Source organism: Thermobia domestica, chromosome 8 (genome assembly GCF_964235325.1).
Source record: "Thermobia domestica chromosome 8, izTheDome1.hap1.1, whole genome shotgun sequence".
NCBI classification, from domain to species: domain Eukaryota; kingdom Metazoa; phylum Arthropoda; class Insecta; order Zygentoma; family Lepismatidae; genus Thermobia; species Thermobia domestica.
In genome coordinates this window covers 187,386,392-187,400,459 of record NC_137461.1, presented here as the reverse complement: position 1 = coordinate 187,400,459, position 14,068 = coordinate 187,386,392, and the positions used below count along the sequence as shown (strand labels likewise).

At 35.3% G+C, this 14,068-nt stretch overlaps 1 protein-coding gene across 4 annotated transcripts in view; it reads right to left on the bottom strand.

Annotated features, from left to right (window-relative positions):
* Nucleotides 1-14,068, bottom strand: part of eys (eyes shut) — a 1,117,243-nt gene that overhangs the window by 657,148 nt on the left and 446,027 nt on the right. For all 4 annotated transcript variants that reach the window (XR_014132762.1, XR_014132763.1, XM_081769320.1 and 1 more), the window contains exon 10: nucleotides 8,203-8,419. Coding sequence is in view for 2 of the 4 variants with exons in the window: in XM_081769320.1 (XP_081625446.1) it covers nucleotides 8,203-8,419 (217 nt within the window). In the remaining 2 variants the exon portion in view is untranslated. The remainder of the gene's footprint in view (nucleotides 1-8,202; nucleotides 8,420-14,068) is intronic.

Genomic DNA, 14,068 nt, shown 5'->3' with positions numbered 1-14,068 from the left:
AACTTTTCGAGAAGGTTGTTGTATTTTCTTTGCTTTTCAGCTTCACTGCGATTAGCAACAGCTCCAGCATCAATACTGATAGAGGGAGACTTGAATGAGCGTCTGTATCAGCGCATGTGAAGTCCCACAATAAACATTTACCTCTCATCCATGGAACCAGTGTCATCCCATCCGGTCGCTTTCCATCCGAACGACAGCAACCAGAAGGTTCCCGTATTGAAGGAAATCCAGCTGTGTTGAGGGCTCGTAGTATTATATCATTTACAGAGGAATGTCGGGCGAATCTACCAGCGCTCTTCATGCATGAAAGACCATGCAGGCCACGTTGGTTAACCTCATCCCCACAAGCTGGACAGCGATGAGGCTCACAAACTGCTAAGCCTAAAGGTAAGGCTACAGCAATTCGAAAGCTTTCATTTGACAAATGAAGGCCTAAAGGCGGAGAAGGTATCGCCATCAACCATGCACCCGCTTCGGGAGACGAGGCAGCAAGAAGCCTGGCTTTATCTTCCGGAGCAACAACAGATTGTAACAAATGATTATCTTATTCACATGCAATTGGTGTATACCAAGATGACTAATAACACTTTTTGTTAATCTCCGGAAGGCTTGTATCTGCTAAGTTTGCCCACTTATTAGAGCCTTCTTGAACTGAACCACCTGGGTCCAAACAATAACCCTGTGGAAGGAGAGCTTCGATTAAACGCAGAGATCCGTAGTATGACGCTAAGAATGTAGGAATCGCCATATCCACAGCTCGTCGAATACCAAGACCGCCCAAACCAACAGGTAAACATGCTTGTGTCCAAGAGTTGTCATTTAAGGAGCAATTCAGAATTGGTTCAAGGCCCTGTTTTCAGGACAGTATCATATTTTTTCAGCAAAGAACTCTCATGCCAAGATGGAAAGCATCGTAAAAAATAGGTTAAGCGAGGGATTGATAAAGATGCTCGTAAAAGGAAAAATGCTGAATGGGCTGAAATTGAGGGAAGTCGAGACAAGAACAATTCTAAAGTAGATATTTTATTCAATAGCACGTCAGTAAGTGATTCCGACGTGAGAGCAGCACCTAGAAGACAAGCATTCTGGATTGCTAGAGGGCGTATGCCTGGTGCAGCCTCATTAAATCTTCTAAAGATTTCTTCGAATGCGGTTTCATCTGTTCCAAGACAACCCACCTCACATTTAGAAAAGTTAAGACGCAAGCCAAGAAGTGATGCCTTCTTATTTATTTCTATTAAAAATGAAAGAACTATCTCGGGTTCACCACCAATTGTTCCATCGTCTAGGTACCAAATGTTTAATTCGGTATCCAGTGATTTAACTAAAGAGTGAATGGTTATAGCGAAAAGTGCTGGGCCCAGGGGATCACCTTGTTGTACACCTCTCTGAGAAGAAATAGTGTTTTCGTTGAAAAACAGATCACTTGGTTGAGCATAACATTGATAAACATATGGATAAATTGAAGGAAAATTATTCATCACTGCAGCAAGCATAGTATCCCGGCGAAGCTCATTAAATGCGTTACGAAAATCCAATTTTACAATCGCCTTAGTAGCACTGTGAGTAGAAGAGAAATAAACTCGGGCTGCGTGAACAGCTGCCTCGGCACCATTAGGAACACAAACACCAAGCTGATGGGGGGATAAAAAGTTCTTAAATGGCTCACGTATTCTAAAGCATACAATTTTTGCCGATATTCTGCGCCAAACATTTCCAACTGCTATGGGACGAATACCACCATCCCTTTTTCTTAGCGCTGTAAGTTTGGCACCGAAGAACAGTGGGCGAACTTCCGTTGGTACTTTTCCAGAAATTATTAAATTAAATAGATCACATAAGGATTTTAGGAGTTTTTCCTTCGATTCCAGTATTTGACAAGAAAGAAGGTCTTTAAGAATTGAAGGACGAAGCCCATCTAGACCTCCCGCGCTGCCTGACAGAAAGGAGTTAATTGCTTTCTGAATCTCCATAGTCGAAACTCCTTGAAAAGTGTGTTGACCATCAGGAAGATCCAGTGCTTTGAAATTGCCAGGGTGGGCAGGATGTTTTTACAACAGGGTCTCCAATACAGAGGTATCCGGAGCAGCAACCGTATCATCAGAAATTAAAAGACGTGCTGCTCCACGGATGTCACCATCGGCAAGTTTATTCTCTACAACCTTCAAATTAAGAAATTTGTTATTTAATCGAGATTTGTTCATCTTAGTCGAAGGCCAGGTTAAGGCGTCATGGCCAATATTACACCAGAGGCGAACTCGCTGCTTCACCCAAGTAGTTAGATTCTTAACTTTATCTGATTGTTTGGGAACACTTAAAGCAACAAATGGAAATAGGCAAAGGTTGATCCAGTCTTTTGCATCATTTGAAATTGTTATATGGTTTAACACCTCTGCGAGTGCGTCAGCCACCGTTGAACGAGCACCTCTTGGAACACGTCTTAATATATGTGTCGAGCACCTTAGTGACAGTAATATCTTGCCCAGGTTAGAAATCGTCAAATCTTTCGTGTTGTTACTGCTGTTAGTGTCGGTAGCATTTGCAGTTTTACTCTGAAGGCAGGCATTAAAGGTGACATCAGAGTAAACATCATCATCACACGCAACCCGATGTTTCTTACCAATATGTATACTGAGTAATTTATTGAGCCAGTGATACTACATCTCCCAGAAACTTGCAGATGATGACGATATGCTTGGTAGTTATTAAACTATAATCAGTTTATTAACAAAGTACTAGCTGAACCTGCGCTCTTTACACAGCGCATCATTCATATATGAGCATGAATCTCCTTGTCATTCCTTACATCTCTACATGTCCCTTTGCAGACACAAGTGAAAGAAGTCGGTAAAAATCGGCAAGAGATACCGTAAAGGGGAGATTTTTTTCGATTACTTTTTCAATATCTCGTACCGTTTGCAAGATTTGAGCCTACTTTCGGTTGCAGTTTTTAATTCATGTATGATCTGTGTTTTCTTTCTTCTTGCATGTAGTATGTAATAAGCAAATACATAAACTAAGTAACTCTATGACCTATGAAACCCGGAGGTTCAATGCCGCGTTCACAAAAGCTCTCCACTGATTTCTATCCTTAGCCAATTAGATCCAGTTTCTACTTTGTGTTTCTATTTCTGCGAAATTTATCTTAATACTGTCCTCCCATCTGCACCTAGATCTTCCTAATGGTCGTTTTCCGGCTGGTCTTCCATTAAGATTTTGAAATCGTTCTTTCTTTCTTCCATCCTGGCTACATGAGCTGCCCACCTGAGCCTCCTAGATTTGATGACCCTAACAATGTTGGATAAACCGTATAAATTATGTACTTCCTCGTTATGAAGATTCCGCCATTCCCTATTCTCGTTTCTCTTGGGTCCGAATATTCGTTTCAGGATCTTGTTCTCAAATACTTTCAATCTATGTTCTTCGTTCCGAGTAAGAGACCATATTTCGCAACCATACAGAACAATAGGCATGACCATCATTTTATACATTTTAAAGTAAGCTAATAAATTACACATACAATCAATTATAATGTCAGTGATATATGGTGTTCATTCGGCAGAACACTCCAAGCAATAAAGATTCAACTTAGATGGAGAAATGGTTATCCTTCGTTTTTCATTATAATTTGGCCATGAAACAAACATCTGATAGATATCGAGCCCCTATATACGATTATATGGTGTTGGAATGTATAATAGGTAGAATAAGATGCTGTAGTTTTTTTTTTTTTTTTTTTAATTTCAACACTTTCAGTGTATCCGTAAAAATGTAATAAATAAATAGTGGCTTTTTTAGAAAAAATATTGAGTTAGAACTGGACAATCTACGCAAAATTTGCAATCGATCAGTGAAAACGTCATCTTTCTAGAGCCTGTAGTTTCGAAGATCTCACTGTCGAAAGGATTTGCCACAAACATATAAACGTCCACAAACGTATAGTTTAAAAAAACTCCAGAGATGGCAGCACAATTCATTTGCAGTTATTTCGGAGAAGGCTTATTAAAATGCAAAGGCTTTGAACAATAATTTAAAAGGACAAACTTTGTGAAAAAAATCTCTTTAAGTAATTTATTTAAAGTACACCTTTTTAAAAATATTTGTCTTTGTTATAAACGTGAAATCACAAATAACCGTATATCAAAGGTTTGAATGCTAAAGTTATAGGTTGGAGCTCAGTCACTCTTAATTGCTATTGTAGCATTTTAATAGATAGATGAGAAATATGAGCATGTGTATTAACCAAGTTAATAGTCATGGTGATGCTATGGAGGGAAACCGCCTTGTGAATGGTTAGTTCAAGCGAAGTAAATGCCGAACCCTTTTATATGTAAATATAAGTGTATTGAATTCTTCATGAGTAATCATGCTTGTGGCGCCAATGATAAATGTTACCTGTGTTGTTAATGTGGAATTCTAGATGCTTTAATGGTGTGATATTTCTCATACGCTCTGGTCTACTTTGTATGTATAGTTGTCGTCCTCAGTTTTAGATGAGATTATTTGTTTCCTTGAAGTCCGTTGGAATTACGTCAGTCACAATCGGTTGTGTATATATAACTAGCAAAAGAAGGAAAGAAAAGTATGAAGTCATTGGTCACCGTTAATATTCAGGAATCCACGTTTAGGGAATCTGGAAAGGTGATATCCTGAATATGTAAAATTTAAAGTCTACAGTATCATCGTTCGAAGACGTAACGTGTGAGGCTGTAACATATGGTTTAGGTAATCTGAATGTTTTATTCTGTTGCAGAAATTCTGATGCAACTATGGAAAAACGCCTTGAATATATCGTAATTGGACACGAAAATTGTTGTGTATTCGAAATAATTCTAATACTAAGAATTTTTGGATATGTGTGAAATTGAACTGAAATTCTGTGAAAACAACAAGCATTATTCATTTGATGTTATGGACAGTACATATTCTTGATTAGACCAGTATTAAAATTATATTTTAAATATTCATTATTTTTGTATAACCTACAGTTCATTTACATTGTCAGATATAAAAGAATTCCTATATTGTATTGACTTTCTTTTCCATGTGTTTCTTGCTGAATAAACATACAGCTTGTTTCTTTTATCTGCATTGCTAAATATCGCCTCACCTGACATCAGTCTACATTAGGGTGACCAACCGTGCCGTAAAAACGGGATTGTCCCGTTTTTACACAACCATTCCCTGTGTTCCGAAAAAAAATCTCTCGGGACACCACAATGTCCCGTATTTACATTGGGTACAAAAAACTTTCCAATTGCTAAAATTTCCTAATTTATATTATATACTAAGCTATGTGATTATATTGGAACATGTCTAATTACTGAGCAACATCATTACGACGTTTGCGATGATGGATGTGGTGGCTGCACTGCTTCCCCTCCCAGGTCTTCCCACTACAAGACTTTCCGCAAATGACAGTGCAAGGGACTGAAAGACTTATGAACAAATGTAACCTGTTTTTGCTCTTGAGCTCTTTCGTGGTTAAACTGTTAGCGTACGCGCCTTTGGCGTGGGAGCCCCGGATTCTGTTCCCGGTGGGAGCTTTGTGGTCAATAGGTCCACGTCTCATATAGCCTTGCTGCTGAAAGGAACGTTAAACTCAACATCAACTCAACTGATTTTGCTCTGTTTTGGGTGGTGAAAGATTGAGGCGCTGTCATCAGTACAGTACAATGTTTCCGTGATTTGACTAGACAATAATTAACAATAATCCTTTAAGTGAAGCATACCTATAGTTTATCCATAACCAGCTTAGTACCTTCCACCACGGAGTTAAGAAAATTGAAAGGAAATGCAAAAATATGTGTTATGGATGTCAATGATGTATTGGAAGGCATGCTTAAAGCTACGTCTAAAAGAAAAGAGGAACAGTTTTTATTATTTAATGTAGAATCCGTTCTTTAAAGGAATGAAAGTATGCAACAAGACAAAATCAACTTCAAAAATGAAGTTAATGAATTTTATGAAACTTGCATTGAATATCTAAGGAAATGGGGTGTATTGTTCTCTACTTTTTCAATATCAAATGGATACTATAGAACATCCTCAGTTGGGGACAGGTTCAAGATAGTGTTGCTTACTTCAGAGAAAAGTATTGAAATAAATGATTCTTTGCTTTTCGATCAAGTGGCTTCGTTGAAGGATTTTGTTAGTAATAATATAAAGGAGTGGAAAAAAGGAAGATTAAAAAAATCCCTCCAGTACCACGAGAAGTGGGTTTGTTTTTCAAACGCATACTAGGTCTGAACAACACTCTGAAATTTTAAAGATATGCCAATATGTGTTTGCGATCCCTGCTCATAATGGCAATACTGAAAGAATATTTTCGCTCATAAACATTCAATGGACAGACGAAAGAAACAGGATGGTAGTGGAGACCCTTTCTGCAATTCTTCAAGTACAATTTCAGAATGGACTGTTGTAACTTTTATAACATTGTAAACTTATTAGAAAAGAAGGAAGTTTTAAAGATGACTAGGACAACAGCTAGGTATTTTCATAAATCTAGCTCATGAAATGAACTCATATTTTGCATTACATTATTCTCATGAACATACCTCATGTTTCTCATTTTAATAATTGATAAATGTTTCATATATTTTCAGTAATGTTTTCAAATATTTCATTATTTTATATTTACATTTTTTGTTAGCTGCTGATAGTTACTTGTTATTTAATTAATTCCACAACCTTTTCAATAGGTTTTAAAACGAAAAATTGTAAATTTGCACTGTTTTGTGATAGATACAAAGAGAAAGAGAGAACAGAGAAGCTAAAAAATATTTTATGGGGGCAACCCATCCAAAAATAAAGGTGTCCCGTTTTTTCTAGTTGACGACTTGGTCATCCTAGTCTATATGTACTTCATGCTACTTTCGACTCATTGAACTAGAAATTCAATTACCGTGATATTTCAACAAAACTGAAGAACATGTCCTCAGGATAATACTCCGACATTAGGCATGGAATAAAGAAGTTTGCTTATTAAGTCAAAATTTCGGCGCACCGACCTTGCCCATGCTAGAGAGGCAATACGTTCTAAAATATGCTTCTATTTTCGTTCATCTGGGAACGATGAATTTGTTGTCTAGGAGAGCTTTCATTTGAGACCATTTGATGTATAAAACTTCTGTTGTTCGAGTACTTTTAGTGACGGAGTTTTGTCTGAAGCCATCAGGGCAAGCACAGCCTAAACGCTAGAATTTAGAGGATGGATTGTAACACACCGAGAGGATTATCAATGAAGGATCACCAGCTGCACCAGGTAAGTGCTGTTTACCTTTTGCTCTAAATTTTTTACTTACAAAATCCTGAGGTGGGGTTGTCAATTTCGAATCCCCAAGTTTTTCTTTGTTTTAGCGAGCTACAAGGGCTGACAAGACCGTCTGCACGATATTATTTTGAGACTAGATTTTGCTTTGCTTCTTTTTTGAATATTTTACCATTAATGATATTCGTGTCCTCTCCATTTTAGTGCGTAAATTTATTGTTGATATTTTATGTGATTAAGGGTGAAGTGTGTAAATGTTCTGTGCCCTCTACGGAAATGTCAAATTTATTCGTTTCTGTACTTGTTAGATACACACTATGTGATCTAACAACATTCATACTTTCTAAGTAAAATTATGTTTAGACCATCGACCTACGACCGACGAAGTTATAGGTAAATAAATAAAAGTACAACAGCTTTAGTTTGTTTAAAATATGCATAATTTCTACCTATATTCGTGTTACAGACGAAAGATTCAACATAATAATCTCAGTGTAAGACATGGCTTTCTGTATGAATTAACGTTTAGACTATTGATCTATGTTTATTGATTTCCTAGTTACAGGAAGGTACACAACCGATTCTTCGGCACGTTTCCCTGTGGACCCTGTCTTGCTCCCACAAACTTGTGGATCGTGTGAACTCTAAATGTTTCCTCATTATGATTATGCCAAAGATAATCAAAATCTAAATTGAATTAAACATTTTAACTGTGTATTTAATTCCCTTTTGCTTTCAGACTAGCATAGCAATAGCTCCATATTTATGTTTAAGTGAATCATATTGACAATATTTCAATATAGACTAAGCAATATAATTTATTTTGTTAGTCTTTCAATTATCTGTGTTTCCAGTTTTGTGTTTGACTTTGTGCAGAGTGAAATTAGTATGGGTCGTTATGGACCACCATTTGCAAAATTTTTTCTTACCTGTAAATTTTCTATACACCCTGTGAATCCGGATGTCACCATTAGCTCTGGAAATTCTATTACTGTCGAAGGCAATCCTCCTAAGTATAACCACTGGGTTGGAATCAGAGTCAACACAGACAACTGTTCACCATTCATAGCAAGGGTATCATTGATAACAAGCGAAGCAGAACATCGTGTAGAATCGTCGAAACGTTTCTTCTGAAGTACTTCTAACCTAGAAAATAATAATTTTGAAATAATACAATCAAGCTTATCTGCGGAATTGGGTGGCAAAGGCACCGCGGAGAGGGAAAATCGCGGATAACCCTAAAAAAGACTAAAAATGAGGGGCAAACACGAAAATAATGCTTCAATATAAAAACTATTTTAGTGTACCAAAACATGATTATCAGAGTGGAGTTTCGAAACATAGTACGGGATGAAGCAAAATCCTATGCAAAAACAAATATGAGTTTGTGTCTATTCCTTCGTTTATGACACTATATATATATATATATATATATATATATATATATATATATATTTTGTCTACCAATTTGAACTTAAGTAAAAAGTACAACACACGTGAACAAGATGGAACGTTTGGGAACACGATGTGGAAGTTAAGCAGCCAGTATGACCGTTATTATGTGTTAGATTACATAACTTACATTCACTAGCTATCAATGAAATGTCAGTTCGAAAAGCAATAAAGACAGCAAGCTCGAACTGAATATAGGACTCCCAAGTAGTCAATGTTGTAAACAGACTTTTTTTAATTGTAGAATCCACTACAGAGAAACAAAGATGATATTTCAATACTAATACTAATACTAATAATAATAATAGAGTCGAGAAAGCTAAAATTTCCGTTTTTCCTGCAGAGAAGCCGTCTTTTTAGTAATTGTACTAATAACATAGACGATCTTGTAATATATATATATATATATATATATATATATATATATATATATATATATATATATATATATATATATATATATATATATATATATATTCACATTGCATCACCATACAATATTAGCACATAATTTAGCACACGACAAGGTTTGCAAACCATAGAAAGACTAGAGAGCAACTGCTCCTGTTTTATTTTGGTCTATAATGTAACACATAAAAGCGTTGCTCAGAAATACATTGCTTTATTTGGGAAAAGCGCAGCAGCAAACAAGTATATAGTATTATGTATCCGTAGAAGTTTCTATTAGCAAGTGATCTGTATCTCTTGGACTCACAGAAATAATAGGCACGTGGCGTGGTATGGGGCTCCATGACTGTCCGTTCTGTTATACATGGAGTTAGAATTGTATTAACATAAAAAATAAAATAAAAGGAGTTTAATCTTTGTAAATTCATACCACACAAGAAGTTTTAGCCGATTATATATATCAAATTGGCAGCTGCATATTTACAGCACAAAGTAGCCAGATTTTTTAAGTTTTCTTACTGAGAAACGATCATTTGTATCATTATGTCACGCTAATGTAATCACAAAAAGTTTTAACATTGATAGGACAAAAGACTGATTTCAAATACATTGACTGAAGGCAGAAAAGTGATGGGTATTTTTTTCATTTCCTGTCCAGTTTAACTGATTTTCACCTGCAAGCTTAATACTATCTTTTAGTTTACCTAAATTAGCTTTAATATTAAGGGTAACTATTAGAGCAACCCACATTATGCTTTATTTTTCCAAATTATGCTTTATTGTTAATTTCAATCAGTGTTTTACATTAATCGCGTATAATGTATAATATTTACTATGCATTAAATATTCTAAATATCTTGATCTATTTATTAATATTTTATGCAACAAGTTTCCTTCATATCTAATGAACTTTCTACTTAATGCACTTAAAGAGATATGACTTATTCGAGTCAGTGTTTTCTATTACTTGTGTGCGTCTTAGAGGTGCATATACTAGTGATGTATCACTCGCGAGTGAGCCAACTCTTCTGACTAACTCTTTTGGATGAGTGAGTGAGTCGTTGTTCACTAGAAATGAGAATAGTTACTCTTCGAGAATATTATTTGAGAATAGTTACTCTTCGAGAGTCGTTGTTCTTTGGGAGTTGTGTTTCTTCGGGAATCATGATTCTTCGGGAGTCGTGGTTCTTCGGGAATCATGATTCTTCGGGAGTCGTGGTTCGTCATTGTTCTTCGGGAGTCGTGGTTCTTCAGGAGTCATGGCTCTTTTTGAATCACTGTTCTCTGGAAGGGACGATTCTTTAGGAGTGACAATGTTTGGAGAACGTGAATCTTTACGTCGCTCACTCGCGAACCTCCCTCTTGTTTTTTAATCTTGGTTGATTCAGTCAGTTGCTGTTTTGGAGGAGTAGTTTCGCTGGTTCTCACTATGGCGAGCGCCTCTTCAGTTGATTTCTGCAAATGTGCGTTGCCATAGTGTATTTGCACCTCTGGCATGAATAAATGAAAAAGAGTACCAACAAGTAAATGTTTAGCACTGATGTGGCAGTTGGACTCACATTGATAAAAGCGTAAACTTTTAGCTATCAATTAAAATCGAATCTGCAGAATGGGGGAGTAGGTCAAGTACGCAAAAGCCCTAAAGAACTGGTTCTTTCCTGTTCCCTGGATCCGCTCTTGCAATCGCACATAGACAATTGAATATTCAGTTGAGAAAACGAATGAAAACGAGAGCGCACCAGCAGTAGAGATTAGTCACTCTGCGTTTGTTCATACATCAATATTGTGCAACTGTTAGTTTTAAACAAAAGTATGTGTTATACAATTCTTAAGGGAAATGGTATGTTAAAATGAGCATATGTAATTCTAATACATTCGTAATAATTACAGCAAATTTTAAATATATTTTATAATAAGAGAGAATTGATCCTGATTGTCTTAGTTCATTATTTTCGTTGCAAAAGGTAATTTTAGCTTAAATAACGAAGGTATACTTAAGGGTATTTTAAGATACTTTTATAATATAGACCTATATGGAAATTCGTAAGACTGTGATGTATTTCCCGTAAGTTGTACCTACAACATGCGTGAATTTTATGGAAGCACACACGGTTGGGATGGGTGGGACCGATGCCCCGGTTAAGGTTTTCTGTACTTAAAACAGTTCTTAAACTGCAATGTTATGTTATTGATACAATACGTCTATTATATAAAAATGACAAGAATCTTGTAATCACGCCAAGGGAAAACAGTTGAACCGTTTAAAATTATTTTTTTCATATAGTTATTAACAATTACTTCGAATTCAGTTTTTATCATATTACTTTGATTTGATTCAGGTCCGTATCCACGGGGGGCACGGAAGCCGGGCCACTTCTAAATTTTTACTGTCTCCCCTAAAATTTTTACGGTAGGCTTGCAAATGACCTATAATATGGTGATGAACTATAATATGGTTGGATCGCCCTCCCTAACATCCACCGAGCCCCCCTACATTTTTGGGCTGGCTACGAGCCTGATTTGATTTGGTTTTGAGTCTAGCGTCCTTTGCAGTAGCGAGGCATTGTAGCTCAGTGGTAAAGCGCTTACTTCTGGTGCGTGGGGACCCTGGTTGGTTCCCCGGCCAAGTAAGTTCGTGGTGGACATCATGTCCATGGGTTTTCTCAAGTACTCCGTTTCCTCCCACTTTCTCATTCCACCAATTCTTCCATCATCATTCAGTTGCTTTAATCATTGTCTTCCTTATTCTACATAATTTAATCCTTTGCCATTAAACTAAAATATTTCATTTCAGCAGCGGGGCTATATGAAACGTGGACCTACTGAAAACGTGGAACCCGAACCACATGAGCTCTTACCGGGAATCGAACACCGGATCTCCTACGCCAAAGGCGCGTACGCTAACCGCTTAGCCACGGGGCGAACTCGTTACTTTGATTAAAATGTGTATTCTAAAGGGAATGTGGTCGTCAATATTTTTAGGAAAAATTTAGTTTCTCACGATGTTGTAATAAAATTATAATATTTTTGGCATTGAATTTAAAGTTGTAACTCTTTTGCAGTAATTCTAAAATTGTATTGCTATAGCATTGAGTCTACAGTTGTAATATTTTGCATTCCGTATTTTGATTCGTTTAGGTTGTAATTTGCATATATCTTTTTTTGCATTTGTGATGTATTTTCACACTTATTAATAGTAATTTTATTTAATCTAATTTGTATGTGTATTTTGTATCTGCATTGCATTTTTGTGTGTTACGTCTTTTAATTGTAATTTGCATTAGTTTAAAAGTGTAACATCCTGTGATTTTTTAAAGTTAAATTTGTTAATAGCAGTATGCTTGTAATCTGAAATTGGAGTTATACCTTTTAAATTCATTTTATGTAGTGCATTTAGTCTGATAATACAATTTCAGTTAACTTCTCCCTCTCCCCGTTGTAAAAATATAAGTGACTCACTGAGTCGTTCAAATGAATCGATTCATTTAAGTGAGCGAACTATTGAGCGGCGATCTCAGAGGTGAATCGGTTTGCCCATCACTAGCATATACAGAAAGGGGAAGGGAAAAATGCCACCAAAAAGTACAGAAAGTGCTCAAGTTCAAGAGGTACACATAACAATATAGTGTGGAGTTCTTGTGTACTATTCATTGTTGGCGGAAAGTTTTCTTCTTCTTTTCCTTTTTTCCACATGAAAGGATTGCACCGAAAAGTTTGTTTACAGAAATAAAGCTAAGCTTTCAATTGTTGCATTGTTATGTTCTCAATGATTTTGCATTGTAAATATTGGTTTAAAAAAATATTAATACAGTAAGTTAAACAGAATTTTCCAAGAATTGTGCTATATATTTTAAATTATGCTTTATGCTTTATTCTCTAAAATTATGCTTTATTATGCTTTTAAAATTAGTTTCTTCTTGACCCTTAGATAACCACAATCATGTTCAAGGTACCAAGCATATGTGTAAATTGCTGTTATGCTTTTGGGTTGCCCTAGTAATTATGGTCCTGACATTTTCTACCCGAGATAAAATCTTATTAAGAAATCATATAGGATTGTAAAAATGTACAAGGAAATTACTAATTTCCGACACACACACAAAAAAATAGAAGATTATTACCCACTAAAAATCTTTATATTCCAGTTAATTAATCGCACAAAATCAATAAATATTATCAGTAAGTAATAATAATAATAATATTTATAATAATAATAATAATAATAATAATAATAATAATAATAATAATAATAATAATAATAATAATAATAATAATAATAATAATAATAATAAATGTTAAGTTATACATTGCAATAGCCAACGTCATAGTAAATAGAATTAGTGGTAAATATAAATGAATAAATAATAAACTAAAATTAAAGTTAACAAATCATAAATGGGAAATGAAATTCAGAGGAATTACTAGCATTAGAGAATATAATAATCTTATATACACAATTTGAAGCTATTTCAAATTATATAAGAAAAATCAGCTAAATGAATAAAAGAAATAAAACGTCACGTGCAAACTCTCTACGTATTTATTATCCATTATACACACATTATTATGTCATATATTCCTAATTACAGTCCCACAATATCAAGTAACACCAAAGTAATATACAATTTTTGACTATAAGCTATTTAAAATATTATCTCTTATTAGAGAATTATGATCTTATATCGTTTGGCCTAATCATCATTTCGCCTAATCAATTATCTGACACTTTTGACAGATAAATGATAAGACTTGTATCCGCCATTTTGGGCGAAGTAAGGATCCTCGTTTGGCCTAATCCTCGTTTCGCCTAAAATTGCAAACTATAAAAAAATCGCGGAAATAAAACTGGAGTGAAATTTCGAAAAAATATTCCCTATTATGTGAAGAACTAAGAAATACAGTATTTATACTAATTTGTAATACGAATATTTGAAT